At 50.7% G+C, this 26,351-nt stretch overlaps 1 protein-coding gene across 3 annotated transcripts in view; it reads left to right on the forward strand.

The window, feature by feature from the left end:
• ap4b1 (adaptor related protein complex 4 subunit beta 1) overlaps positions 1-26,141 on the forward strand; it is a 35,845-nt gene extending 9,704 nt beyond the window's left edge. For 2 of the 3 annotated variants that reach the window (XM_079238743.1, XM_079238745.1), the window contains exons 6-12: positions 7,206-7,488; positions 7,878-7,961; positions 8,039-8,142; positions 13,181-13,388; positions 15,328-15,636; positions 17,697-17,840; positions 24,956-26,141. In XM_079238743.1, the coding sequence (XP_079094869.1) occupies positions 7,206-7,488; positions 7,878-7,961; positions 8,039-8,142; positions 13,181-13,388; positions 15,328-15,636; positions 17,697-17,840; positions 24,956-25,350 (1,527 nt within the window). In that variant the 3' untranslated portion in view covers positions 25,351-26,141. The remainder of the gene's footprint in view (positions 1-7,205; positions 7,489-7,877; positions 7,962-8,038; positions 8,143-13,180; positions 13,389-15,327; positions 15,637-17,696; positions 17,841-24,955) is intronic. The other variant, XM_079238744.1, reaches the window with a different exon arrangement.
• The last annotated feature ends 210 nt before the right edge of the window (positions 26,142-26,351 follow it).

Consider the following 26,351-nt stretch of genomic DNA (forward strand, 5'->3'; position numbering starts at 1 on the left):
CATCCTCACAGTTCATTCATTCATCCACACAGTTCATTCATTCATCCTCAGTTCATCCATTCATCCTCACAGTTCATTCATTCATCCTCACAGTTCATTCATTCATCCACACAGTTCATTCATTCATCCTCAGTACATCCATTCATCCTCACAGTTCATCCATTCATCCTCACAGTTCATTCATTCATCCTCACAGTTCATTCATTCATCCACAGTACATCCATTCATCCTCACAGTACATCCATTCATCCTCACAGTACATCCATTCATCCTCACAGTTCATCCATTCATCCTCACAGTTCATTCATTCATCCACAGTACATCCATTCATCCTCACAGTACATCCATTCATCCTCACAGTACATCCATTCATCCTCACAGTTCATCCATTCATCCTCACAGTTCATTCATTCATCCACAGTACATCCATTCATCCTCACAGTACATCCATTCATCCTCACAGTACATCCATTCATCCTCACAGTTCATCCATTCATCCTCACAGTTCATTCATTCATCCACAGTACATCCATTCATCCTCACAGTTCATCCATTCATCCTCAGTACATCCATTCATCCTCAGTACATCCATTCATCCTCACAGTTCATCCATTCATCCTCACAGTTCATCCATTCATCCTCACAGTACATCCATTCATCCTCACAGTTCATCCATTCATCCTCACAGTTCATCCATTCATCCTCACAGTACATCCATTCATCTTCAGTTCATCCATTCATCCTCACAGTTCATCCATTCATCCTCAGTACATCCATTCATCCTCACAGTTCATCCATTCATCCTCAGTACATCCATTCATCCTCAGTACATCCATTCATCCTCACAGTTCATCCATTCATCCTCACAGTTCATCCATTCATCCTCACAGTACATCCATTCATCCTCACAGTTCATCCATTCATCCTCACAGTTCATCCATTCATCTTCACAGTTCATCTATTCATCTTCACAGTACATCCATTCATCCTCACAGTACATCCATTCATCCACAGTTCATCCATTCATCCTCACAGTACATCCATTCATCTTCACAGTTCATCTATTCATCTTCACAGTACATCCATTCATCCTCACAGTACATCCATTCATCCACAGTTCATCCATTCATCCTCACAGTACATCCATTCATCCTCAGTACATCCATTCATCTTCAGTTCATCCATTCATCCTCACAGTACATCCATTCATCCACAGTACATCCATTCATCCACAGTTCATCCATTCATCCTCACAGTTCATCCATTCATCCTCAGTACATCCATTCATCTTCACAGTACATCCATTCATCCACAGTACATCCATTCATCTTCACAGTACATCCATTCATCCACAGTACATCCATTCATCTTCAGTTCATCCATTCATCCTCACAGTTCATCCATTCATCCTCACAGTACATCCATTCATCCTCAGTACATCCATTCATCCTCAGTACATCCATTCATCTTCAGTTCATCCATTCATCCTCACAGTTCATCCATTCATCTTCACAGTTCATCCATTCATCTTCACAGTACATCCATTCATCCACAGTACATCCATTCATCTTCAGTTCATCCATTCATCCTCACAGTTCATCCATTCATCCTCACAGTACATCCATTCATCCTCAGTACATCCATTCATCCTCAGTACATCCATTCATCTTCAGTTCATCCATTCATCCTCACAGTACATCCATTCATCCTCACAGTTCATCCATTCATCTTCACAGTTCATCCATTCATCTTCACAGTTCATCTATTCATCCTCACAGTACATCCATTCATCCTCACAGTACATCCATTCATCCACAGTTCATCCATTCATCCTCACAGTACATCCATTCATCTTCACAGTACATCCATTCATCTTCACAGTACATCCATTCATCTTCACAGTACATCGATTCATCCACAGTACATCCATTCATCTTCAGTTCATCCATTCATCCTCACAGTACATCCATTCATCCTCACAGTTCATCCATTCATCTTCAGTTCATCCATTCATCCACAGTACATCCATTCATCCTCACAGTTCATCCATTCATCCTCACAGTACATCCATTCATCCTCACAGTTCATCCATTCATCTTCAGTTCATCCATTCATCCACAGTACATCCATTCATCCACAGTTCATCCATTCATCCACAGTACATCCATTCATCCACAGTACATCCATTCATCCACAGTTCATCCATTCATCCTCACAGTTCATCCATTCATCCTCACAGTTCATCCATTCATCTTCACAGTTCATCCATTCATCCTCACAGTTCATCCATTCATCCACAGTACATCCATTCATCCACAGTTCGTCCATTCATCCACAGTTCGTCCATTCATCCACAGTTCATCCATTCATCCACAGTTCATCCATTCATCCTCACAGTTCATCCATTCATCTTCACAGTTCATCCATTCATCCTCACAGTTCATCCATTCATCCACAGTTCGTCCATTCATCCACAGTTCGTCCATTCATCCACAGTTCGTCCATTCATCCTCACAGTTCATCCATTCATCCACAGTTCATCCATTCATCCGCAGTTCATCCATTCATCCTCACAGTTCATCCATTCATCCACAGTTCATCCATTCATCCTCACAGTTCATCCATTCATCCAGCAGCGCTGTGCTATATTCATCATGCCCAGACTGGCGGAGAACAAAGGAGCCACAGGGGGCTGGGTTGCACCACCTCATCCATTCATCGGGAACAGGGAGACTTCAGGCTGTTCAGGTTTGTGGTTGAAGGAAATCACTTTGATTGCAACGCGTAATGCCACGAGGACAATGTATTGATCGGCTGTTACGCTGGCTGCATTGGTGCATTGATGGTGGCTAAGTTCTCCCAGCTTTATTGGACTGTGACGTCGGACTTTGTGGCGTAACTACGTGATGGCTGCTGTCGTGTAAAGGCCTGCTGCTTGTGGACCTGATCTGCTCTGTCAGTGCGTTTAAAAGAAATGCAGATCCAGACTGATGCCATATTCTGGATGACTTTTAAAGCAGTGTCTATGGATGGATTTCAGATCTGCTGTGCTGTTCCACATCAGATAAAATCAGACAGAATGGGTCACATAAACACTGAAGCTGAATGTCCAAATAGGGAAAATTAAACTGGCGGTTCCAGCTTTGGAGAATAAAATTGAACACGTCCATGTCCCTGCTTTTTGCGGATGACGTGGTCCTGTTGGGTTCATCTGGTCGTGATCTCCAGCTCTCACTTGAGCGATTCGCGGCCGAGTGTGAAGCAGCTGGGATGAGAATCAGCACCTCCAAATCTGAGACCATGGTCCTCAGCCGGAATAGGGTGGATTGCCCTCTCCGGGTCGGGAGTCAGGTCCTGCCTCAAGTGGAGGAGTTTAAATATCTCGGGGTCTTGTTCACGAGTGAGGGAAGGATGGAGCGCGAGATCGACAGACGGATCGGTGCGGCGTCTGCAGTAAAGCGGACTCTGCGCCGGTCTGTCGTGGTGAAGAAGGAGCTGAGCCAGAAGGCGAAGCTCTCGATTTACCAGTCGATCTACATTCCTACCCTCACCTATGGTCATGAGCTGTGGGTCGTGACCGAAAGAAGGAGATCTGGTATACAGGCGGCTGAAATGAGATTCCTCCGCAGGGTGGCCGGGCTCTCCCTTAGAGATAGGGTGAGGAGCTCGGTCATCCAGGAGGAGATCAGAGTAGAGCCGCTGCTCCTCCGCATCGAGAGGAACCAGTTGAGGTGGCTCGGGCATCTGGTCAGGATGCCTCCTGGACCTCCCTGGTGAGGTGTTCCAGGCACGTCCCTCTGGGAGGAGACCCCGGGGAAGACCCAGGACACGCTGGAGGGATTATATCTCTCGGCTGGCCTGGGAACGCCTCGGGATCCCCCCCGCAGAGTTGGCAAATGTGGCTGGGGAGAGGGAAGTCTGGGCTTCCCTGCTTAGGCGTCTGCCCCTGCGACCCGACTCCGGATAAGCAGCAGAAGATGGATGGATGGATGGACGTCCAGCACAACTGCAACAGTGCCGTTTATAAAATCCAAGGTCTTAATCTGCAAAAGAGGGCGCACATGAACTGAAAATGCAGCTGAAATCCTCTCTCACCTGGACAACTTGAACGTGCGATGAAAAACAGACCACAGACCTGCACAACGAGCTACTGCCACTACTTCCAGTAGATGAAAACAAAAGGACTGGTTTCCCCGCATTATGCATCACAGCAATGCATGTAGGAAACAGGTGGAAAAATGGACACAGGAAAATCTACATGAAAACTCAAATCCATCATTATTTCAAACTAATATTTCTGAACAAGCACCAAAGGAAACAAATCACACAGAACAAGCTCCTATTGAAGAGGATAAAACGTGCCTGCTGCTGATCCTGCAGTACCTGCATCCACTGCAGCCTTGTGGCAGCAGAGATCACGCCCATCTGCTCGTTCAAAAGAAATCGTGTGATTCTGGCAATAAAATAAAAGGCATTGAAGGAGAAATATGCACTGGATGAAGAGTTACAGCTGTGCAGAAGGTGAGAACAGCTGCTGCTGGAGAACGAAGGTACTGAGGAAATGGCGAAGCTACATGTGATAAAATCACTAAGCAGCGTTGGCAGAGTCCAAGGTTTCAGATGGGACGAACTCGTGAACTATGGACGCACGCGCTCAAAACAACTTTACGTCAAAGCCACTGAATTTGTGCGATTTTGCCATTTGAAGTAAAATACAAACAAATGAAGTAACAGATCCAGCTGTCAATCACTTAGCTGACATAAAACAGCCCCCAGGTCCTCTTACAGGCTCCGGCGCTGAAGATCCTGTGGTCAGTGTTACACTCACCGGAAACAACACAAAATCAGTGTGCTGGATATTATGTGGAAACAACAAGTTATTTTCCCGACTTTAATGTGACCGGTAACAGCTTAACTGCTAAACTGTAAGAGCGTCCCTTAACCTAAGACCCGAGATCTAACCACAGCGTTGGATCGGTCATATTTACCCATGTTTGGTCCCATCTGGTCCCATCTGGTCCCATGTGGTCCCACCTGATCCCATCTTGTCCCATGTGGTCCCATCTAGTCCCTTGTGGTCTCATGTGGTCCCACCTGATCCCATCTGCTCCCATCTGTTCCCATGTGGTCCCATCTTGTTCCTTGTGGTCACCTCTGGTCCCATGTGGTCCCATCTGGTCCCATCTGGTCCCATGTGTCCCATCTTGTTCCTTGTGGTCACCTCTGGTCTCATGTGGTCCCACCTGATCCCATCTGCTCCCATCTGTTCCCATGTGGTCCCATCTTGTTCCTTGTGGTCACCTCTGGTCCCATGTGGTCCCATCTGGTCCCATCTGGTCCCATGTGGTCCCATCTAGTCCCATCTGGTCCCATGTGGTCCCACCTGATCCCATCTTGTCCCATGTGGTCCCATCTAGTCCCTTGTGGTCTCATGTGGTCCCACCTGATCCCATCTGCTCCCATCTGTTCCCATGTGGTCCCATCTTGTTCCTTGTGGTCACCTCTGGTCCCATGTGGTCCCATCTGGTCCCATCTGGTCCCATGTGGTCCCATCTAGTCCCATCTAGTCCCATCTGGTCCCATGTGGTCCCATCTAGTCCCATCTAGTCCCATCTGGTCCCATGTGGTCCCATCTTGTTCCTTGTGGTCACCTCTGGTCTCATGTGGTCCCACCTGATCCCATCTGCTCCCATCTGGTCCCATCTGGTCCCATGTGGTCCCATCTAGTCCCATCTAGTCCCATCTGGTCCCATGTGGTCCCATCTAGTCCCATCTAGTCCCATCTGGTCCCATGTGGTCCCATCTTGTTCCTTGTGGTCACCTCTGGTCTCATGTGGTCCCACCTGATCCCATCTGCTCCCATCTGTTCCCATGTGGTCCCATCTTGTTCCTTGTGGTCACCTCTGGTCCCATGTGGTCCCATCTGGTCCCATCTGGTCCCATGTGGTCCCATCTAGTCCCATCTGGTCCCATGTGGTCCCACCTGATCCCATCTTGTCCCATGTGGTCCCATCTAGTCCCTTGTGGTCTCATGTGGTCCCACCTGATCCCATCTGCTCCCATCTGTTCCCATGTGGTCCCATCTTGTTCCTTGTGGTCACCTCTGGTCCCATGTGGTCCCATCTGGTCCCATCTGGTCCCATCTGGTCCCATGTGGTCCCATCTAGTCCCATCTAGTCCCATCTGGTCCCATGTGGTCCCATCTAGTCCCATCTAGTCCCATCTGGTCCCATGTGGTCCCATCTTGTTCCTTGTGGTCACCTCTGGTCTCATGTGGTCCCACCTGATCCCATCTGCTCCCATCTGGTCCCATCTGGTCCCATGTGGTCCCATCTAGTCCCATCTAGTCCCATCTGGTCCCATGTGGTCCCATCTAGTCCCATCTAGTCCCATCTGGTCCCATGTGGTCCCATCTTGTTCCTTGTGGTCACCTCTGGTCTCATGTGGTCCCACCTGATCCCATCTGCTCCCATCTGTTCCCATGTGGTCCCATCTTGTTCCTTGTGGTCACCTCTGGTCCCATGTGGTCCCATCTGGTCCCATCTGGTCCCATGTGGTCCCATCTAGTCCCATCTGGTCCCATGTGGTCCCTTGTGGTCGTATTTGGTGACTCTGCCTTGCAAACGAGCTCCTCGTCTGTCAGATTGTGAAGCCTACTTCCGTGCACGCCCTTCGTCAGGTCACCCGTAGCTTGTGATGGGTTTAGATCTGGATTTTGGCTGGCGTGTCCTTCTTTTGCTGCTTTTGGACGTGTGCTCAGGCTCATGGTGAAGCTCTTCTGCTGTCTGGTCGACACCTGGATGTTCTGGTCCAAACATGATGAGTACAGTGCCTGTACTTTTACTACAAATCCAGTTTCAACTGAAGGACAGCAACGCCAGAGGATACTAGTACCACCAGCATGCTTCACCATGGCTGTGATGTTCATCTACTCATATGACATGTTTGGTTTTCTATCCTTTCCTCAGATTAAACCTGGAATTGAACCTTCAACTTCTTTGTAGGGTTGCTGTAGGGTTCCTAGGCTCTTCTGCTGGTTTTCATCTCATCATGTTGTGGCACGGTGCATCGTTTTCTGATCACTGCCACAGTGTTCCATGGTTTTTGTACCTTTCTGCCCGTACAGGATCTCCACCGTGTTTATCTGACTTGTTGTGGTCTGTGTGAAGAGAATAAGGAATGAATATGTATTTATCTCGTTGCAGCTGCTGCTGCGTTCCATACCCGGCCTGATGGGGGCGCACTACAAGCGTTTCTTCTGCGGCTGCGCTGAGCCTGCCTACATCAAGCAGAGGAAAATGCAGGTGATGCATGTTTCTGTCGTTGCATGTCTTTATGTTGAGCAGCTTCTCTGCAGGTTGTCGTTGTGTTTGCAGGTACTGGTGGAACTGGTGAATGATGACAATGTTGCCATGTTACTGGATGAGCTGAAGGGATACTGCACCGATGTCAACGCTGACACAGCTCAGGCTGCCATCACAGCTATAGGTACACACCATGCCTCTGTTGCTAGGCAACCTGCTGGAACAGCTGTTTTTGTACAGATGTGTAGTTCAGGAACTGTCTGCAAACGCAGACGTCGTTCTAAACACGTCTATTAGACAACTTTCCAGGAGTAGTTTTCCAGGATGCTCGAAGGACTTTCCAGGAGTAGTTCTAGTTATATGTACGACAGGTTCAGATCTGGATGAAACAAATTCTTAAAGCTGTATTAAAGCAGCTTGTTTACTTCTTCACACTGACTAGTATCAGTAATAACCATCACTCGCCCATAACTCAGCTATGACTGGACAAACATATTAACTATATTTCTGTATAAAAAGCCGACCTCCTCGCTGTTTCTCACTTCCTGTTTCCACTGCTGGGACTGCATGCAGGTCGAATCGGACGGAGCTACAGTGACAGATGTCTGGAGATCCTGACTGAGCTGCTCGGCCTCAAACAGGATCACATCACTTCTGGTAAAACTCAGAGCAAACACCCACAGATCTATCAGCCAGCTGGAACATCCTGCATCACAAGCACTTTGTTTCCACAGCCGTGGTGCAGACGATGCGGGACCTGGTTTGGGTTTGTCCTCAGTGCAGTGACACGGTGTGTTCAGCTCTGGAGGGCTGCGAGGACGCGCTGCAGGACAGCCAGGTTAGAGCCCACACCTGCACACTGCCAGCATGTGGCGCTGTTGGTAACCATTTACAGCTGGCAGCCAATCAGAAATAGATGAGTTGGATTTTAGAACTCCGTTCTCATAATAAGCTCTGAGAGTTATCTCAAGTAAAACGTTCTCGGTGTCATTAACCTTAAAGGCTGCGCGCTTCGATGCAGTGACATGCAGGCGATATCTACCACATCCTCTTCTGTTCATATCGTTAAATTCATATTATCAGATGGCTGAAGGCCAGTGCTGATGCTACGGCTTCACCCTGCAGCTTTAAAAACCAGTCAAACTAATCTTTATTATTCTTACTGCTCCTCATAAACACACTGAATTCCTGCCAACCTCGTGTCATGTGACGTTGCTTCATGATGTCATACGCGACCTTGTGTTTCAGTGATTTAAAGTCGACTTTTGCTCAGTTTCCTTAACAGACAGGAGGACCAAAAGGAAGAATTCATCTCTAAAATGTTAAAAAATGCTATGTATAAACATGTTAATGTCTACGTGATGAAACACAGATGCATGACCAAGGTTTCGTATATATTATGTTTATTTCTTGTATTGATGTTTAATTATATGGCCTCTGTTCCCTTGTGTAACCTGACTGGCTGGAGCACAAGCAGGAGGCAGGAAATAAACAAACAAGCTGCAGCTCAAATGTGATATAAAACAAAGTGAATGAACTGCAGAAAAAACTCTGACATGTAGGAGAAAAATAGAACAAGAAATAAACATTTTATCTCACCTGAAAAACAAAATTCTGCCTCTAAATGAAGAAATAAATGTGACAGGATGTTTTGGGCTGATCTGTTTACTGCTCCGGTTCTGCTGGGTTTGGACTTTGTGGCGCGATCGGGGCAGAGCTGCAGTAAAACCATCAGATGAATCATTGTGCTGAGGATCAGATAACACAAGTCATGATAGACGTCACCATGGAAACTGCTTTGAAATCCTGCATCACATCTGGTTTTAGCTGTTTCTGAATGTAAACGACGCGATCAGAGAACGTTCACAAATAGCAGCATCAACCCTGTGAAGATGTTTGCTTGTTCCTGTGTGTGTGTGTGTGTGTGTGTGTGTGTGTGTGTGTGTGGAGTGTGTTCTAGCGTTCTCTTCATTGATCCCAAACAGCAGCAGAGCTGCATCTGCCTGCAAACTGCCTGAGAAGCAGTTTAACGTGGTGCATTCCTGTTCGTTTAGTTTCACGCCATGCAGGAAACTCTGGCTGAGGCCTCAACGGCCATGTTGGGTCAGACTTGTTGAACTTACCTACAACTCTTCAGTGAGGGAGTGTTAATCAGTTTTAACAACAAGCAGAAACAAAGCAAATCAAGTCAAATATGAAGTCAACAGTTAAGTCACTTCTTCTGGGGCTCTGAGGAGCATCGTGTGATTGGTTGAACATTTGAGATGGGCGTGGTTAACATGGAAAAGTCTGAAGCAGAAAGTCCACATTTTTACTGACTTAAGTTCAACGGACACTTTTACTAAACAGCTGATGGAGATAAATGTGACATTTAAAGGCACAGACCTGTGGCGTGCACATCCGCCCTGCTGCAGATAAAGTTACCAGGCCAGTTGTTCATAAAACCCAGACATTCCCCGCAGTGATCCTCGAGTTGCAGACAAATCTTCTTGTGGGCGATTTATTAACCGGGACGAGTCTGCAGCCTCCAGAACAAAGTTCTTGTGGAAGATGGAACAGACTTTAGCTGTTTAACAACCTCATGCCAAACTGCTGAAGAAGGTTCTTTAACTCACTGCTGGAAAGCCTCACCTGCATCAAGTGTGCAAACTGACATTGGAATATTTATTCTTCATGAATCCTGTTTGGTCTGGATTTCGTAGACCGATCTTCTGGCGAGCGTTTTTAAAAAACACTTTGGATGAGCGTTTATCTGCAGTTCTGCTTGTTCTGTTTTAAAATCAGCAATGGACAGCTCAGAGGTACCAGGCAGGATCCCAGATCTACCAGACCAGGCAGGATCCCAGATCCACCAGACCAGGCAGGATCCCAGATCTACCAGACCAGGCAGAATCCCAGATCTACCAGACCAGGCAGGATCCCAGATCTACCAGACCAGGCAGGATCCCAGATCCACCAGACCAGGCAGGATCCCAGATCTACCAGACCAGGCAGGATCCCAGATCTACCAGACCAGGCAGGATCCCAGATCTACCAGACCAGGCAGGATCCCAGATCTACCAGACCAGGCAGGATCCCAGATCCACCATACCAGGCAGGATCCCAGATCTACCAGACCAGGCAGGATCCCAGATCTACCAGACCAGGCAGGATCCCAGATCTACCAGACCAGGCAGGATCCCAGATCTACCAGACCAGGCAGGATCCCAGATCCACCAGACCAGGCAGGATCCCAGATCTACCAGACCAGGCAGGATCCCAGATCTACCAGACCAGGCAGGATCCCAGATCTACCAGACCAGGCAGGATCCCAGATCTACCAGACCAGGCAGGATCCCAGATCCACCATACCAGGCAGGATCCCAGATCTACCAGACCAGGCAGGATCCCAGACCTACCAGACCAGGCAGGATCCCAGATCTACCAGACCAGGCAGGATCCCAGATCCACCATACCAGGCAGGATCCCAGATCTACCAGACCAGGCAGGATCCCAGACCTACCAGACCAGGCAGGATCCCAGATCTACCAGACCAGGTGCAGACTATGCAAAGGAGCTCCTGAAACAATCCAGCACCTCACAGCAGGGTGGAAGATACTGGTAGGCAAAGAATACATGGAGGCCATAACCATGTAGCCGGCATAGTGTACAGGAACATCTGTGCAGAATATGGACTGGAGACCCCTAAGTCCCAGTGGGAAACTCCCCCCAAGGTGGTGGAGAATGAGAGGACTAAGATCCTCTGGGACTTCCAGATCCAGACAGATAAAATGGTGGTGGCCAACCAAGCGGACATAGTGATCATGGAGAAGCAGCAGAGGAAAGCCGTAGTGATCCATGTATCCATCCCCAATGATGGAAATATCAGGAAAAAGGAGAAACTGGAGAAGTACCAAGGCCTCAAGGAAGAACTGGAGAAGGTCTGGAGGGTGAAAGCAGCAGTAGTACCCATAGTGATGGGAGCACTGGGGGCCGTGTCCCCCACACTGGAGAAGTGGCTCCAACAGATACCTGGTGGAACATCAGACATCTCCGTCCAGAAGAGATCAGTCCTACGAACAGCTAAGATACTGAAGAGGAGCCTCAAGCTCCCAGGACTCTGGTAGAGTCCTGTCATAAATTACAAGTTTAATTAATGACGACCCTTCTTAAATGTTTGCCTACCATTAAAAAAAAAAAAAAAAAGTGCTTTTTGTCATTTGTAATTAATTAAACTTGTAATTTAATAACGCATCAAATAAGGACAGACTGGAACTTACATGTTTAAAAAAACTATCTAATTATGATTGTAGTTATTTTATTAGTTAATTTATTTTGAAAATATTGAAACTCTTACATACTCTACCTTTAAGTGTCTGTTAAGGAAAATTGTGTATGCATGTGTGCGTGCGTGTGTGCGTGACGGTAACCAGTGAAAATGGCTGTGGACACAGATTCCTGGGAACAAAAGACAGATGAGTCCACATTTTCCGTTTCACATCCAGGCTTTTTGCTTCTTGTGGACAGCGGAGAGTCATGACAGCTTCACATCAGGTCAGCAACAAAAAGCCAGAAAACCTGCAACTGACCATGTTTACTCGTGACTTTGTAGATAAACAAGTCCAAAAATCTGCAAACAACAATATCTTTTAGCAACTATGCAGAAAAACAAACATAAAAACCTACAACTGTCTATGTTTACGAGCAACTTGGCAGAATAACGAGCCCAACGGGAGGACTTGGCAACGCTGCCTATGTCTCACTGCATCATCACTGTAAACAGGAGGAAAGACATCAGCACTGGTCTGCTGTTGCTGCTGTGGGCTGCAGTTGGCATGTTACATGCTAGAGTTCAGGAGTAACTGGAGACTAAAACCAGTCTGACCTGTTGGAAGGGTTGGGTTGGCAAAGCTACATCTGATCAAACCACAAGACTTCTGGAATAATGTCCTCTAAACAGACGGACATGTTTGGTGTGGACAGGCAGCCTGTGGTTAGAAAACACCTCACAGCAACTGTGAAGCATGGCAGCGGTGGGTTCATGATTTGGGCTTGCTCGCTGAAGTGAAGCAGAAGAATAAAAAGATTAGATTGAGATTATTTCTGTTTAATATGAAACTAAAAGGTTCCTTACTGCTGGTTGTACACGCTGGAGAACAGGAAGAACCAGTCCACCCCTGCTTCAGTCGTCTTTAACAACACTCTAGGAGGTTCCCAGTAGCACAACATTCTTATCAGAGAAGATCTCCTGGATCTTCAGGAGGCCACAGCAGCGGCTGCCACCCATCCTGGATAGGCCCTCTGCAGCTGCATCTCTGTGTGGAGGCTGCTCTGACTGGAAGGCGTCTGGATGGAGGTTCAGAGGCACCGGGTTCTCCCTCCTGGTCATCAGAACTCTAAAGAACTCATCCATTCATGCTGCGAAGCATCACATTATTACATGCTGTATCTGCAGATTCGTATTGTGTGTTTCTGATTGCTCATCTATGTTTATAATCATTTCTATTGTAAATATATTGAATAATAATGTTTACATGTTTATTCTGCCCTGATGCCACAGGCATCCTGAACGAGTCATTCTGTCAGCTGATTTCTAGCCCCACTTCAGAACCGAGTCGCTGTTCTTTGTGTCAGAAAAAGCGGGTTGACGTGGGTCAGGCGTTATGTCTGGACACCTTTCAGAAGCCTCACACGGGGTGATATTTCATGTTTCCTTCCTCTCAGGCGTTCCTGTCTGTCTGGATAAGGAACTCAGATGGCAGCTCCCTGGATGAGCGTCAGATAATGAACTTGTATAACACCAGAACTGAATTAGTGTGAAAACATTTTCTCTTCGCACTGAGGTCCATAAAACGTCAAGAGAAAGGGAAGCTCATTTCCTCCTTGTCTTCCCCCAGGGCAAGCAGGCCTTGTTGTGGCTGCTGGGGGTCTATGGGGAGCGCATCGCCAGCGCCCCTTACACTTTAGAGGTGTTTGTCGATGGCGTGAGGAGCGAGGCTTCTCTGGAGGTCAAGATGGAGCTGCTGACTGCCACCATGAGGTTGTTTCTCTGCCGGCCTGCTGAGACGCAAGATATGCTGGGGAGACTGCTGCACTTCTGCATAGGTAGGTGTGTGTGTGTGTGTGTGTGTGTGTGTGTGTGTGTGTGTGTGTGTGTGTGTGTGTGTGTGTTTGGCTTTAACACACTGTGTGGTATGTTAGACTTTGTCAGGACAAGAAAACTGATCCTGATTAAGTCAGGGTTAAACTTAAACACCAAATATCCAGAGAAGAAGAGCCGAGCTAGCATGTTTGATGATAAAGATGATAAAGATGATGAGGATGATGATAAAGATGATGATGATAAAGATGATGATGAGGATGATAAAGATGATGAGGATGATAAAGATGATGATGATGAGGATGATAAAGATGATGAGGATGATGATAAAGATGATGATGAGGATGATAAAGATGATGAGGATGATAAAGATGATGATGATGAGGATGATAAAGATGATGATGAGGATGATAAAGATGATGATGATAAAGATGATGAGGATGATAAAGATGATGATGAGGATGATAAAGATGATGATGATGATGATAAAGATGATGAGGATGATGATAAAGATGATGATGATAAAGATGATGATGATGATAAAGATGATAATGAGGATGATAAAGATGATGAGGATGATGATAAAGATGATGATGATCATGATGATAAAGATGATGATGATGATGATAAAGATGATAATGAGGATGATAAAGATGATGATGAGGATGATAAAGATGATGATGATGATAAAGATGATAATGAGGATGATAAAGATGATGATGAGGATGATAAAGATGATGATGAGGATGATAAAGATGATGAGGATGATGATAAAGATGATGATGATCATGATGATAAAGATGATGATGATAAAGATGATAATGAGGATGATAAAGATGATAATGAGGATGATAAAGATGATGATGAGGATGATAAAGATGATGATGAGGATGATAAAGATGATGATGATGATAAAGATGATAATGAGGATGATAAAGGTGATGATGAGGATGATAAAGATGATGAGGATGATGATAAAGATGATGATGATCATGATGATAAAGATGATGATGATCATGATGATAAAGATGATGATGATAAAGATGATAATGAGGATGATAAAGATGATGATGAGGATGATAAAGGTGATGATGAGGATGATAAAGATGATGAGGATGATGATAAAGATGATGATGATCATGATGATAAAGATGATGATGATAAAGATGATGATGAGGATGATAAAGATGATGATGATGATAAAGATGATAATGAGGATGATAAAGATGATGATGAGGATGATAAAGATGATGAGGATGATAAAGATGATAATGAGGATGATAAAGATGATGATCATGATGATAAAGATGATGAGGATGATGATAAAGATGATGATGATCATGATGATAAAGATGATGATGATGATAAAGATGATAATGAGGATGATAAAGATGATGATGAGGATGATAAAGATGATGATGATCATGATGATAAAGATGATGATGATAAAGATGATGATAAAGATGATGATGATGATAAAGATGATAATGAGGATGATAAAGATGATGATGAGGATGATAAAGATGATGAGGATGATAAAGATGATAATGAGGATGATAAAGATGATAATGAGGATGATAAAGATGATGATGAGGATGATAAAGATGATGATGATGATAAAGATGATGATGATCATGATGATAAAGATGATGATGATGATAAAGATGATAATGAGGATGATAAAGATGATGATGAGGATGATAAAGATGATAATGAGGATGATAAAGATGATGAGGATGATAAAGATGATGAGGATGATAAAGATGATGATGAGGATGATAAAGATGATGAGGATGATGATAAATATGATGATGATCATGATGATAAAGATGATGATGAGGATGATAAAGATGATGATGAGGATGATAAAGATGAGGATGATGATGATGATGATAAAGATGATGATGAGGATGATAAAGATGATGATGAGGATGTGTTTTCCAGAGGACGAGACGGACATGTGTGTGCGTGACCAGGCGCTTCTCTACTACCGCCTGTTGCAGTGTGGGATAGAGAAGACACAGAGTGTCCTTCAGGGTCGGAGGTCAGATCCTTCTCTGGGTGTTCTGATTGGCCGCCCAGCTGAGCCCATCAGCCAATGGGCATGCAGCTTTAACAGCCTGGAGCCTCTGATGCATGGCAGTGTGCAGACGGAGCCTGCCAGCAGGGGAAGCCCTGAACACGTGGCCCCCAAACCAAACACGGATCTGTCCGACACGCTGGACTGCAGCCACACCGAGACGGATCCTACTGGTGAGTAATTTCACTCAACTCTTTCTTATCTGACTGAGATGAAAAGCTGCTGTTTCCATCCAGATGATGAGCGTTACGGTGACGTTTCTACCTCCAACAGGACTACTTTTTATCGTCCCTTTTTACTTCAGGGTAGCATGTTGTAAAGGAGTTATTGGATCATCAAATCAAATCTAACTTTATTCACGAAGCACTTTTCCTGCCAAAGGCAATGGTTCTTCACATGATGAAAACGATTCATAGACTTTTAAAGTAAAACTTCTACACAAGCATGAACTCCCTCATTTCTGTCTCTTGGTATAAAAATACTGAAAGTAAGAAGCATCTGGCTTGATGCTGCTGTGAGGAAATGATGTCTTGGGGATCCAAAAACACCAGGATCCAGCCCACCCATGTCCATGGACACTGCAACCAGGTAGAGTCCACAGCACAGCCGCAGGGCTGCAGCGCAGGACCCCAGCCACCCTGACAATCACCCCCATCAACCCCCACACTGAGCAGGCAAAGCTCTCGGCACGAAGAATCCCCAGGAGGAGAAGACTGCCGTTAAACAACTTTGTAAAAAGAATGAGAATAAATAAGAGCAGCAATAATAAAAAGTACACATAAAATAAAAAATAACAAAATAAAACTAAAACATGAATAAAGATGAAATAGCTACCAGCTATGCTGAAAAGATCTTAGAAATATCAACAGTCTCTGCAGCCTGAGGTTCTCCAGATGTTCTGCAGACATGGTGGAATGAGGCCTCACCGTAGCGTTTGCTCCTTACTCCTGGAACAACTGAAAGGCCAAGACCACAAAGACATTTAGAAACTACAAGCTTAAAATCAACCGTGAAACGTGCAGTGAGCCAATCCGGCCATTATAAAACTGCTGCGATGTGTTCCCGCCCTCTGGTCCTCGTCAGAACTCGGGCTGCTGCTGAGGTCTGCTTTTAGGATCCTGCAGTTTTCTTTGAGGCCGTTTTATGGGCCAGATCAGGATTATCCACCAGACCCTGAACAAAGTTTCTGTAATGACTCAGGAGATGGAACCCAGTCCTGAAGGAGAAAGCTCAGCAGAATATTCTACTATTTCAGGCCGGAGCCCAGGAAGCAGGCAGCTGGCTCTTCAGTCCACATCCTTCCTTCTAGATTTTCACAATAAGAGTGCAGCTGATGAAGACAGGGAGGGTAAACGGAGTGGCACACTTCATACCAGTAAGGGTAAGGGAGTCCAGGAGGGTCAATAATCCTCCAGATCCAGAATCCAAAATCCAATTTCTGGAACAATCCGAGACCCAGAAAACTGGGAGGAGCCAGAAGAACGGGGAATCGGGTAAAATACTGGGGAGGGCGGGTTCTGGAAACGGAGACCAGAGAGCACAAGGAACCAGTTTAAAAGGACTGGAAACGCATGGTGGAACTTTCTGGGAATATTTCTGGGCCTTGTTTGGAGAAAGTTTTCTGGCTTTTGCTGTGAAAACATCTGGAAGAGCAAAGCTGTGGAAAGAAGAGGAAACTTCAAGGGCAACGCCAACAATCTTTCACGTTAAGAGTCTGACGAGAAATGTTAAAGGTGAAATTTCTTTCTCTATATTTTGTGGCTTCACTCTTAAATGGTTTATTTTAGGGAATTCCTTCTGTTTTAAACAAGATGAAGGTCAGCAGGAAGCTTTAAAGAATAAAACATTAAAGAATCCTCAAAACTTTATTAATAAATGACAAATGACTGTGAAGAATGAGATCTGTCCTGGTGTGGATGTCCAGCACAGTTCGGACAACGTGGCGTCTGGTGAAGCAGGACGTCCCCGGTAGGACGTCCACGTGGACGCGGGGAGGAGAAGGAGGGACATCGTCACACACACCTCGGAGCTTTGTCATGCTGTCCGCTTAGTCTGAGTCCAGTTTCGTCGTTTGGGGTGTTGCTGCTCCACAGGACCCGACGTGACTCGTCTACCTGCAGGAACATCCAGCTCTGTTGACTTCACATTATAATAATTCTCGTTTTCAGCCGCTGGTATTGTTGTTCTTCCTGCCATCCATACCCCCCATGTCTTCCTGTCTCGTCCTCTCCAGGCTCAGACGGCACTGGTCAACGCTCAGACTCCTCCCCCAGCGCCATGGTTGTGACCCCCCTCATTTTGTCCGTCTCCCCGGCCGTCAGCCCCGAGGAGTTTGAGCGTCTGTGGCTTCAGCGACACGCTTCGCTTTCTGAACAAGGTAACGACACCGACGGAGGAGAACAGTGGCGCTTCCTCCCATTCCTTCAGGTCAGGGTCAGGGTTCGGGGTCACGGTTTGGGGTCAGGTTTCGGGTTTGCTTCAGAGAAGCTCACAGACCTGCACAAAGACCGTGGGCCGCGTTCATAAAGCTGTCGCACAAAACCCGGCGTACGCCAGTCCCAGTCCACTTCTGGGGTTTCTAAAAGCAGGACTTGGCGGTCCCGACCTCCACGCCAACTCTGACCCCGGCGTACGACAATATCTGGAGAAACGGGAAACGGCGACACCAAAGGCAGAAAATAAAAAGAAATCTGAGCCATTTGTTCCAAATGAAATGTAAACTTTCCTCCAGAATGTTGGACATTAACAGCATCTGCAGAAGAAGAGAAAAAGTTCCTCCAGCACGTAAAACGTCCAGCAGTAAAATGTTCTGAAACCAAGCAGTTCTACATGTTAGAAAAGCCACATCACACAGTTAATAAGTCGTACAGAAGCTGCCGTACTAATAAAGCTCTACATGAACACCTGCAGGTAAAAGGAGGCGGTCGCCATGACAACAGCCCATCATCAGGCTGCTCAGGTGTTTCCTCCACCTGCAGATACAGAACATGAAGTGATGGTTGGATATAAAATGCTCCCCAACGTGGCTTATCTGTCCCTGCTGGTGGACATGGAACATGGAGACTCTGGACTCCAGTCCGGCACCTTCCAAAGGGAAGGGACTGACAGGTCGGGTCCGCTCCTTTTCCCAACCCAGAGCAGAGGAACAGAACGATGTTTTCCTCAGCCAGACGGGGTGTAGCGGCCATCGGGCAGATGGAGGCAGGTGGAAGGAGGTGGAGGCAGATGGAGGCAGGTGGAAAGAGGTGGAGGCAGATGGAGCCAGATGGAGCCAGGTGGAGCCAGATGGAGCCAGGTGGAGGCAGGTGGAGCCAGATGGAGGCAGGTGGAGGCAGGTGGAGCCAGATGGAGGCAGGTGGAGCCAGATGGAGGCAGGTGGAGGCAGGTGGAGGCAGGTGGAGCCAGATGGAGGCAGATGGAGCCAGATGGAGGCAGGTGGAGCCAGATGGAGGCAGGTGGAGGCAGATGAAGGCAGGTGGAGCCAGATGAAGGCAGGTGGAGCCAGATGGAGGCAGGTGGAGGCAGATGGAGGCAGGTGGAAAGAGGTGGAGGCAGGTGGAGCTAGATGGAGGCAGATGGAGGCAGGTGGAGCCAGATGGAGCCAGATGGAGGCAGGTGGAGGCAGGTGGAAAGAGGTGGAGGCAGGTGGAGCCAGATGGAGGCAGATGGAGCCAGATGGAGGCAGGTGGAGCCAGATGGAGGCAGGTGGAGGCAGGTGGAAAGAGGTGGAGGCAGATGGAGCCAGTTGGAGGCAGGTGGAGCCAGATGGAGCCAGATGGAGCCAGGTGGAGCCAGATGGAGGCAGGTGGAGCCAGATGGAGGCAGATGGAGCCAGATGGAGGCAGGTGGAGGCAGGTGGAGCCAGATGGAGGCAGGTGGAGGCAGGTGGAGCCAGATGGAGGCAGGTGGAGCCAGATGGAGGCAGGTGGAGGCAGGTGGAGGCAGGTGGAGCCAGATGGAGGCAGATGGAGCCAGATGGAGGCAGGTGGAGCCAGATGGAGGCAGGTGGAGGCAGATGAAGGCAGGTGGAGCCAGATGAAGGCAGGTGGAGCCAGATGGAGGCAGGTGGAGGCAGATGGAGGCAGGTGGAAAGAGGTGGAGGCAGGTGGAGCTAGATGGAGGCAGATGGAGGCAGGTGGAGCCAGATGGAGCCAGATGGAGGCAGGTGGAGGCAGGTGGAAAGAGGTGGAGGCAGGTGGAGCCAGATGGAGGCAGATGGAGCCAGATGGAGGCAGGTGGAGCCAGATGGAGGCAGGTGGAGGCAGGTGGAAAGAGGTGGAGGCAGATGGAGCCAGTTGGAGGCAGGTGGAGCCAGATGGAGCCAGATGGAGCCAGGTGGAGCCAGATGGAGGCAGGTGGAGCCAGATGGAGCCAGATGGAGGCAGATGGAGCCAGGTGGAGCCAGATGGAGCCAGATGGAGGCAGATGGAGCCAGGTGGAGCCAGATGGAGCCAGATGGAGCCAGATGGAGGCAGGTGGAGCCAGATGGAGGCAGGTGGAGCCAGGTGGAGGCAGATGGAGCCAGGTGGAGCTAGGTGGAGCCAGATGGAGGCAGGTGGAGCCAGATGGAGCCAGGTGGAGCCAGATGGAGGCAGGTGGAGGCAGGTGGAGCCAGATGGAGGCAGATGGAGCCAGATGGAGCCAGATGGAGGCAGGTGGAGGCAGATGGAGCCAGATGGAGGCAGGTGGAGGCAGATGGACGCAGGTGGAGGCAGGTGGAGCCAGATGAAGGCAGGTGGAGGCAGGTGGAGCCAGATGAAGGCAGGTGGAGGCAGGTGGAGCCAGATGGAGGCAGGTGGAGCCAGATGGAGGCAGGTGGAGCCAGGTGGAGCCAGATGGAGGCAGGTGGAGGCAGGTGTAGGCAGGTGGAGCCAGATGAAGGCAGGTGGAGGCAGGTGGAGCCAGATGGAGGCAGATGGAGGCAGGTGGAGGCAGATGGAGGCAGATGGAGGCAGGTGGAGCCAGTTGGAGGCAGGTGGAAGGAGGTGGAGGCAGATGGAGGCAGGTGGAGCCAGATGGAGCCAGATGGAGCCAGGTGGAGCCAGATGGAGGCAGGTGGAGCCAGATGGAGGCAGATGGAGCCAGATGGAGGCAGGTGGGGGCAGGTGGAGCCAGATGGAGGCAGGTGGAGGCAGATGGAGGCAGATGGAGCCAGATGGAGGCAGGTGGAGCCAGGTGGAGCCAGATGGAGGCAGGTGGAGGCAGGTGGGGGCAGGTGGAGCCAGATGAAGGCAGGTGGAGGCAGGTGGAGCCAGATGGAGCCAGATGGAAGCAGGTGGAGCCAGATGGAGCCAGATGGAGGCAGATGGAGGCAGGTGGAGGCAGATGGAGGCAGGTGGAGCCAGATGGAGCCAGGTGGAGCCAGATGGAGGCAGGTGGAGCCAGATGGAGGCAGGTGGAGGCAGGTGGAAAGAGGTGGAGGCAGGTGGAGCTAGATGGAGGCAGATGGAGGCAGGTGGAGGCAGGTGGAGCCAGATGGAGGCAGATGGAGCCAGATGGAGGCAGGTGGAGGCAGGTGGAGCCAGATGGAGGCAGGTGGAAAGAGGTGGACGCAGGTGGAGCTAGATGGAGCCAGATGGAGGCAGGTGGAGGCAGGTGGAGCCAGATGGAGGCAGGTGGAGGCAGGTGGAGCTAGATGGAGGCAGGTGGAGCCAGATGGAGGCAGGTGGAGCCAGGTGGAGCCAGATGGAGCCAGGTGGAGCCAGATGGAGGCAGATGGAGGCAGGTGGAGGCAGATGGACGCAGGTGGAGGCAGATGGAGGCAGGTGGAGGCAGGTGGAGCCAGATGGAGCCAGATGGAGGCAGATGGAGGCAGGTGGAGGCAGATGGAGCCAGATGGAGGCAGGTGGAGGCAGATGGACGCAGGTGGAGGCAGGTGGAGGCAGGTGGAGCCGGATGAAGGCAGGTGGAGGCAGGTGGAGCCAGATGAAGGCAGGTGGAGCCAGATGGAGGCAGATGGAGCCAGATGGAGCCAGATGGAGGCAGGTGGAGCCAGATGGAGGCAGGTGGAGGCAGGTGTAGGCAGGTGGAGCCAGATGAAGGCAGGTGGAGGCAGGTGGAGCCAGATGGAGGCAGATGGAGGCAGGTGGAGGCAGGTGGAGCCAGATGGAGCCAGTTGGAGGCAGGTGGAAGGAGGTGGAGGCAGATGGAGGCAGGTGGAGCCAGATGGAGCCAGGTGGAGCCAGATGGAGGCAGGTGGAGGCAGGTGGAGCCAGATGGAGGCAGATGGAGCCAGATGGAGGCAGGTGGAGCCAGATGGAGGCAGGTGGAGGCAGATGGAGGCAGATGGAGCCAGATGGAGCCAGATGGAGGCAGGTGGAGCCAGGTGGAGCCAGATGGAGGCAGGTGGGGGCAGGTGGAGCCAGATGAAGGCAGGTGGAGGCAGGTGGAGCCAGATGGAGGCAGATGGAGCCAGATGGAGGCAGATGGAGGCAGGTGGAGGCAGATGGACGCAGGTGGAGGCAGATGGACGCAGGTGGAGGCAGGTGGAGCCGGATGAAGGCAGGTGGAGGCAGGTGGAGCCAGATGAAGGCAGGTGGAGGCAGGTGGAGCCAGATGAAGGCAGGTGGAGGCAGGTGGAGCCAGATGGAGCCAGATGGAGGCAGGTGGAGCCAGATGGAGCCAGATGGAGGCAGATGGAGCCAGATGGAGGCAGATGGAGCCAGATGGAGGCAGGTGGAGCCAGATGGAGGCAGGTGGAGGCAGATGGAGCCAGATGGAGGCAGATGGAGGCAGGTGGAGCCAGATGGAGGCAGGTGGAGCCAGATGGAGGCAGGTGGAAAGAGGTGGAGGCAGGTGGAGCTAGATGGAGGCAGGTGGAGGCAGATGGAGGCAGGTGGAGGCAGATGGAGGCAGGTGGAGCCAGATGGAGGCAGGTGGAGGCAGGTGGAGGCAGATGGAGGCAGGTGGAAAGAGGTGGAGGCAGGTGGAGCTAGATGGAGGCAGGTGGAGCCAGATGGAGGCAGGTGGAGGCAGGTGGAAAGAGGTGGAGGCAGGTGGAGCCAGATGGAGGCAGATGGAGCCAGATGGAGGCAGGTGGAGCCAGATGGAGGCAGGTGGAGGCAGGTGGAAAGAGGTGGAGGCAGGTGGAGGAAGATGGAGGCAGGAGGAGGCAGATGGAGGCAGGTGGAGCCAGATGGAGGCAGGTGGAGCCAGATGGAGCCAGTTGGAGGCAGGTGGAAGGAGGTGGAGGCAGATGGAGGCAGGTGGAGCCAGATGGAGCCAGATGGAGCCAGGTGGAGCCAGATGGAGGCAGGTGGAGGCAGGTGGAGCCAGATGGAGCCAGATGGAGCCAGGTGGAGCCAGATGGAGGCAGGTGGAGGCAGGTGGAGCCAGATGGAGGCAGATGGAGCCAGATGGAGGCAGGTGGAGCCAGATGGAGGCAGGTGGAGGCAGGTGGAGGCAGATGGAGCCAGATGGAGGCAGATGGAGCCAGATGGAGGCAGGTGGAGGCAGATGGACGCAGGTGGAGGCAGATGGAGGCAGGTGGAGCCAGATGAAGGCAGGTGGAGGCAGGTGGAGCCAGATGGAGCCAGATGGAGCCAGATGGAGGCAGGTGGAGCCAGATGGAGCCAGATGGAGGCAGATGGAGCCAGATGGAGGCAGGTGGAGGCAGATGGAGGCAGGTGGAGGCAGATGGAGCCAGATGGAGGCAGGTGGACGCAGGTGGAGCCAGATGAAGGCAGGTGGAGGCAGATGGAGGCAGGTGGAGGCAGGTGGAGCCTGATGGAGGCAGATGGAGGCAGGTGGACGCAGGTGGAGGCAGATGGAGCCAGATGGAGGCAGGTGGAGGCAGATGGACGCAGGTGAAGGCAGATGGAGGCAGGTGGAGCCAGATGAAGGCAGGTGGAGGCAGATGGAGCCAGATGGAGCCAGATGGAGGCAGATGGAGCCAGATGGAGGCAGGTGGAGGCAGATGGACGCAGGTGGAGCCAGGTGAAGGCAGGTGGAGCCAGGTGGAGCCAGATGGAGCCAGATGGAGCCAGATGGAGGCAGATGGAGGCAGGTGGAGGCAGATGGAGGCAGATGGAGGCAGATGGAGGCAGGTGGAGCCAGATGGAGGCAGGTGGAGGCAGGTGGAGGCAGGTGGAGCCAGATGAAGGCAGGTGGAGGCAGGTGGAGCCAGATGGAGGCAGGTGGAGCCAGATGGAGGCAGGTGGAGGCAGATGGAGGCAGGTGGAGGCAGATGGAGCCAGATGGAGGCAGGTGGAGGCAGATGGAGGCAGGTGGAGCCAGATGGAGGCAGGTGGAGGCAGATGGAGGCAGATGGAGGCAGGTGGAGGCAGATGGAGGCAGATGGAGGCAGGTGGACGCAGGTGGAGGCAGATGGAGCCAGATGGAGGCAGGTGGAGGCAGATGGACGCAGGTGAAGGCAGATGGAGGCAGGTGGAGCCAGATGAAGGCAGGTGGAGGCAGATGGAGCCAGATGGAGCCAGATGGAGGCAGATGGAGCCAGATGGAGGCAGGTGGAGGCAGATGGACGCAGGTGGAGCCAGGTGAAGGCAGGTGGAGCCAGGTGGAGCCAGATGGAGCCAGATGGAGCCAGATGGAGGCAGATGGAGGCAGGTGGAGGCAGATGGAGGCAGATGGAGGCAGGTGGAGCCAGATGGAGGCAGGTGGAGGCAGGTGGAGGCAGGTGGAGCCAGATGAAGGCAGGTGGAGGCAGGTGGAGCCAGATGGAGGCAGGTGGAGCCAGATGGAGGCAGGTGGAGGCAGATGGAGGCAGGTGGAGGCAGATGGAGCCAGATGGAGGCAGGTGGAGGCAGATGGAGGCAGGTGGAGCCAGATGGAGGCAGGTGGAGGCAGATGGAGGCAGATGGAGGCAGGTGGAGGCAGATGGAGGCAGGTGGAGCCAGATGGAGGCAGGTGGAGCCAGATGGAGGCAGGTGGAGGCAGATGGAGGCAGGTGGAGGCAGATGGAGGCAGGTGGAGCCAGGTGGAGGCAGGTGGAGGCAGATGGAGGCAGGTGGAGCCAGATGGAGGCAGATGGAGGCAGATGGAGGCAGGTGGAGGCAGATGGAGGCAGGTGGAGCCAGATGGAGCCAGATGGAGGCAGGTGGAGCCAGATGGAGGCAGGTGGAGCCAGATGGAGCCAGATGGAGCCAGGTGGAGGCAGATGGAGGCAGGTGGAGCCAGATGGAGGCAGGTGGAGCCAGATGGAGGCAGATGGAGGCAGGTGGAGGCAGGTGGAGGCAGATGGAGCCAGGTGGAGGCAGATGGAGGAGGAAACCTGTTGTACCGCTGCAGAACTGGAAGAAAAAATCTGACTTGGATTACAGATAATCTTGTGGCTCTTATCCACATCTGCATTCTGCAACCTCAACACTACATGTTTACATGCGGTTCTTTGCTCTGTTGGAGGTCCGTGTCCGGCAGCTCGCTAGGACGCGGCGTCTGCCGGCAGCAGAACAAGCTCAGCCGTGACGTTCTGCCGGTCCGTGTCTTTACCGTGTCAAAGCCTGGTGATGATTTCACTCTTTGCTCTGTTGGAAGGTGCTGAAGACGACGGGGAGAGTGTGTGGACTGAAGAACGCTTCCAGTGTCCGGCCGTGCCTCGCTGCTCCCCGCAGAGCCTGCAGGCCGCCATGCAGCTGGTCAACATCCAGACGCTGGCCTTCACACCACCACACACACGCCCCTGGAGGGTTTTCCTTTACACACACACACTGCACGCAGGAACCACACCCCACAGCACGCTGATACTGGGGGAGCTTCTGTACGCTGGAGACGCTGACCCAGCAGCTGGTGGACAGGAGGAGAGAGGAGATGGACATGATGAAGATGTAAAAGTTACTCTGAAGCAGCAGCCAAGAGACGATGAAGCTCTGAGGGGCTTCCTGTCCGTCCTCACTGCTGTCCTGCACACCCTGTCCTCTGGTCAGCCGTAGGGACGCCTCGTCTAACCCTGTCCTCTGGTCAGCCGTAGGGACGCCTCGTCTAACCCTGTCCTCTGGTCAGCCGTAGGGACGCCTCGTCTAACCCTGTCCTCTGGTCAGCCGTAGGGACGCCTCGTCTAACCCAGACTTCGTTACCAGCAGCTTCATGTCTCCATTAAAACTTTAAACACGTTCAAACTAGTAATGAATCACAGAAAACTTGTATGATGAAAATTTCAGGAATAAAATCTTGAGTCTTGAATTTGGCGTCAAAGCATTTCAGAGGAGTTGGTCTGTGTCCACCTGAACCACCAAAACCCGATCCACCAGGCCACTAGGACCTGATCCACCAAGACCTGATCCACCCACACCACCAGGACCTGATCTACCAGACCACTAGGACCTGATCCACCTAAACCACCAGGACCTGATCTACCAGACCACTAGGACCTGATCCACCTAAACCACCAGGACCTGATCGACCAGACCACTAGGACCTAATCCACCTAAACCACCAGGACCTGATCCACCAGACCACTAGGACCTAATCCACCTAAACCACCAGGACCTGATCCACCAGACCACTAGGACCTGATCCACCAGGACCACCAGGACCTGATCCACCAGACTACTAGGACCTGACCCACCAGGACCACCAGGACCTGATCCACCAGAACCACCAGGACCTGATCCACCAGGACCACCAGGACCTGATCCACCAGAACCACCAGGACCTGATCCACCAGAACCACCAGGACCTGATCCACCAGGACCACTAGGACCTGATCCACCAGGACCACTAGGACCTGATCCACCAGAACCACCATGACCTGATCCACTAGACCACTAGGACCTGATCCACCAGGACCACCAGGACCTGATCCACCAGGCCACTAGGACCTGATCCACCAGACCACTAGGACCTGATTCACCAGGACCACCAGGACCTGATCCACCAGACCACTAGGACCTGACCCACCAAGACCACTAGGACCTGATCCACCAGGACCACT

Source organism: Telmatherina bonti (assembly GCF_933228915.1).
Source record: "Telmatherina bonti genome assembly, chromosome: 4".
Classification (NCBI taxonomy): Eukaryota; Metazoa; Chordata; class Actinopteri; order Atheriniformes; family Telmatherinidae; genus Telmatherina; species Telmatherina bonti.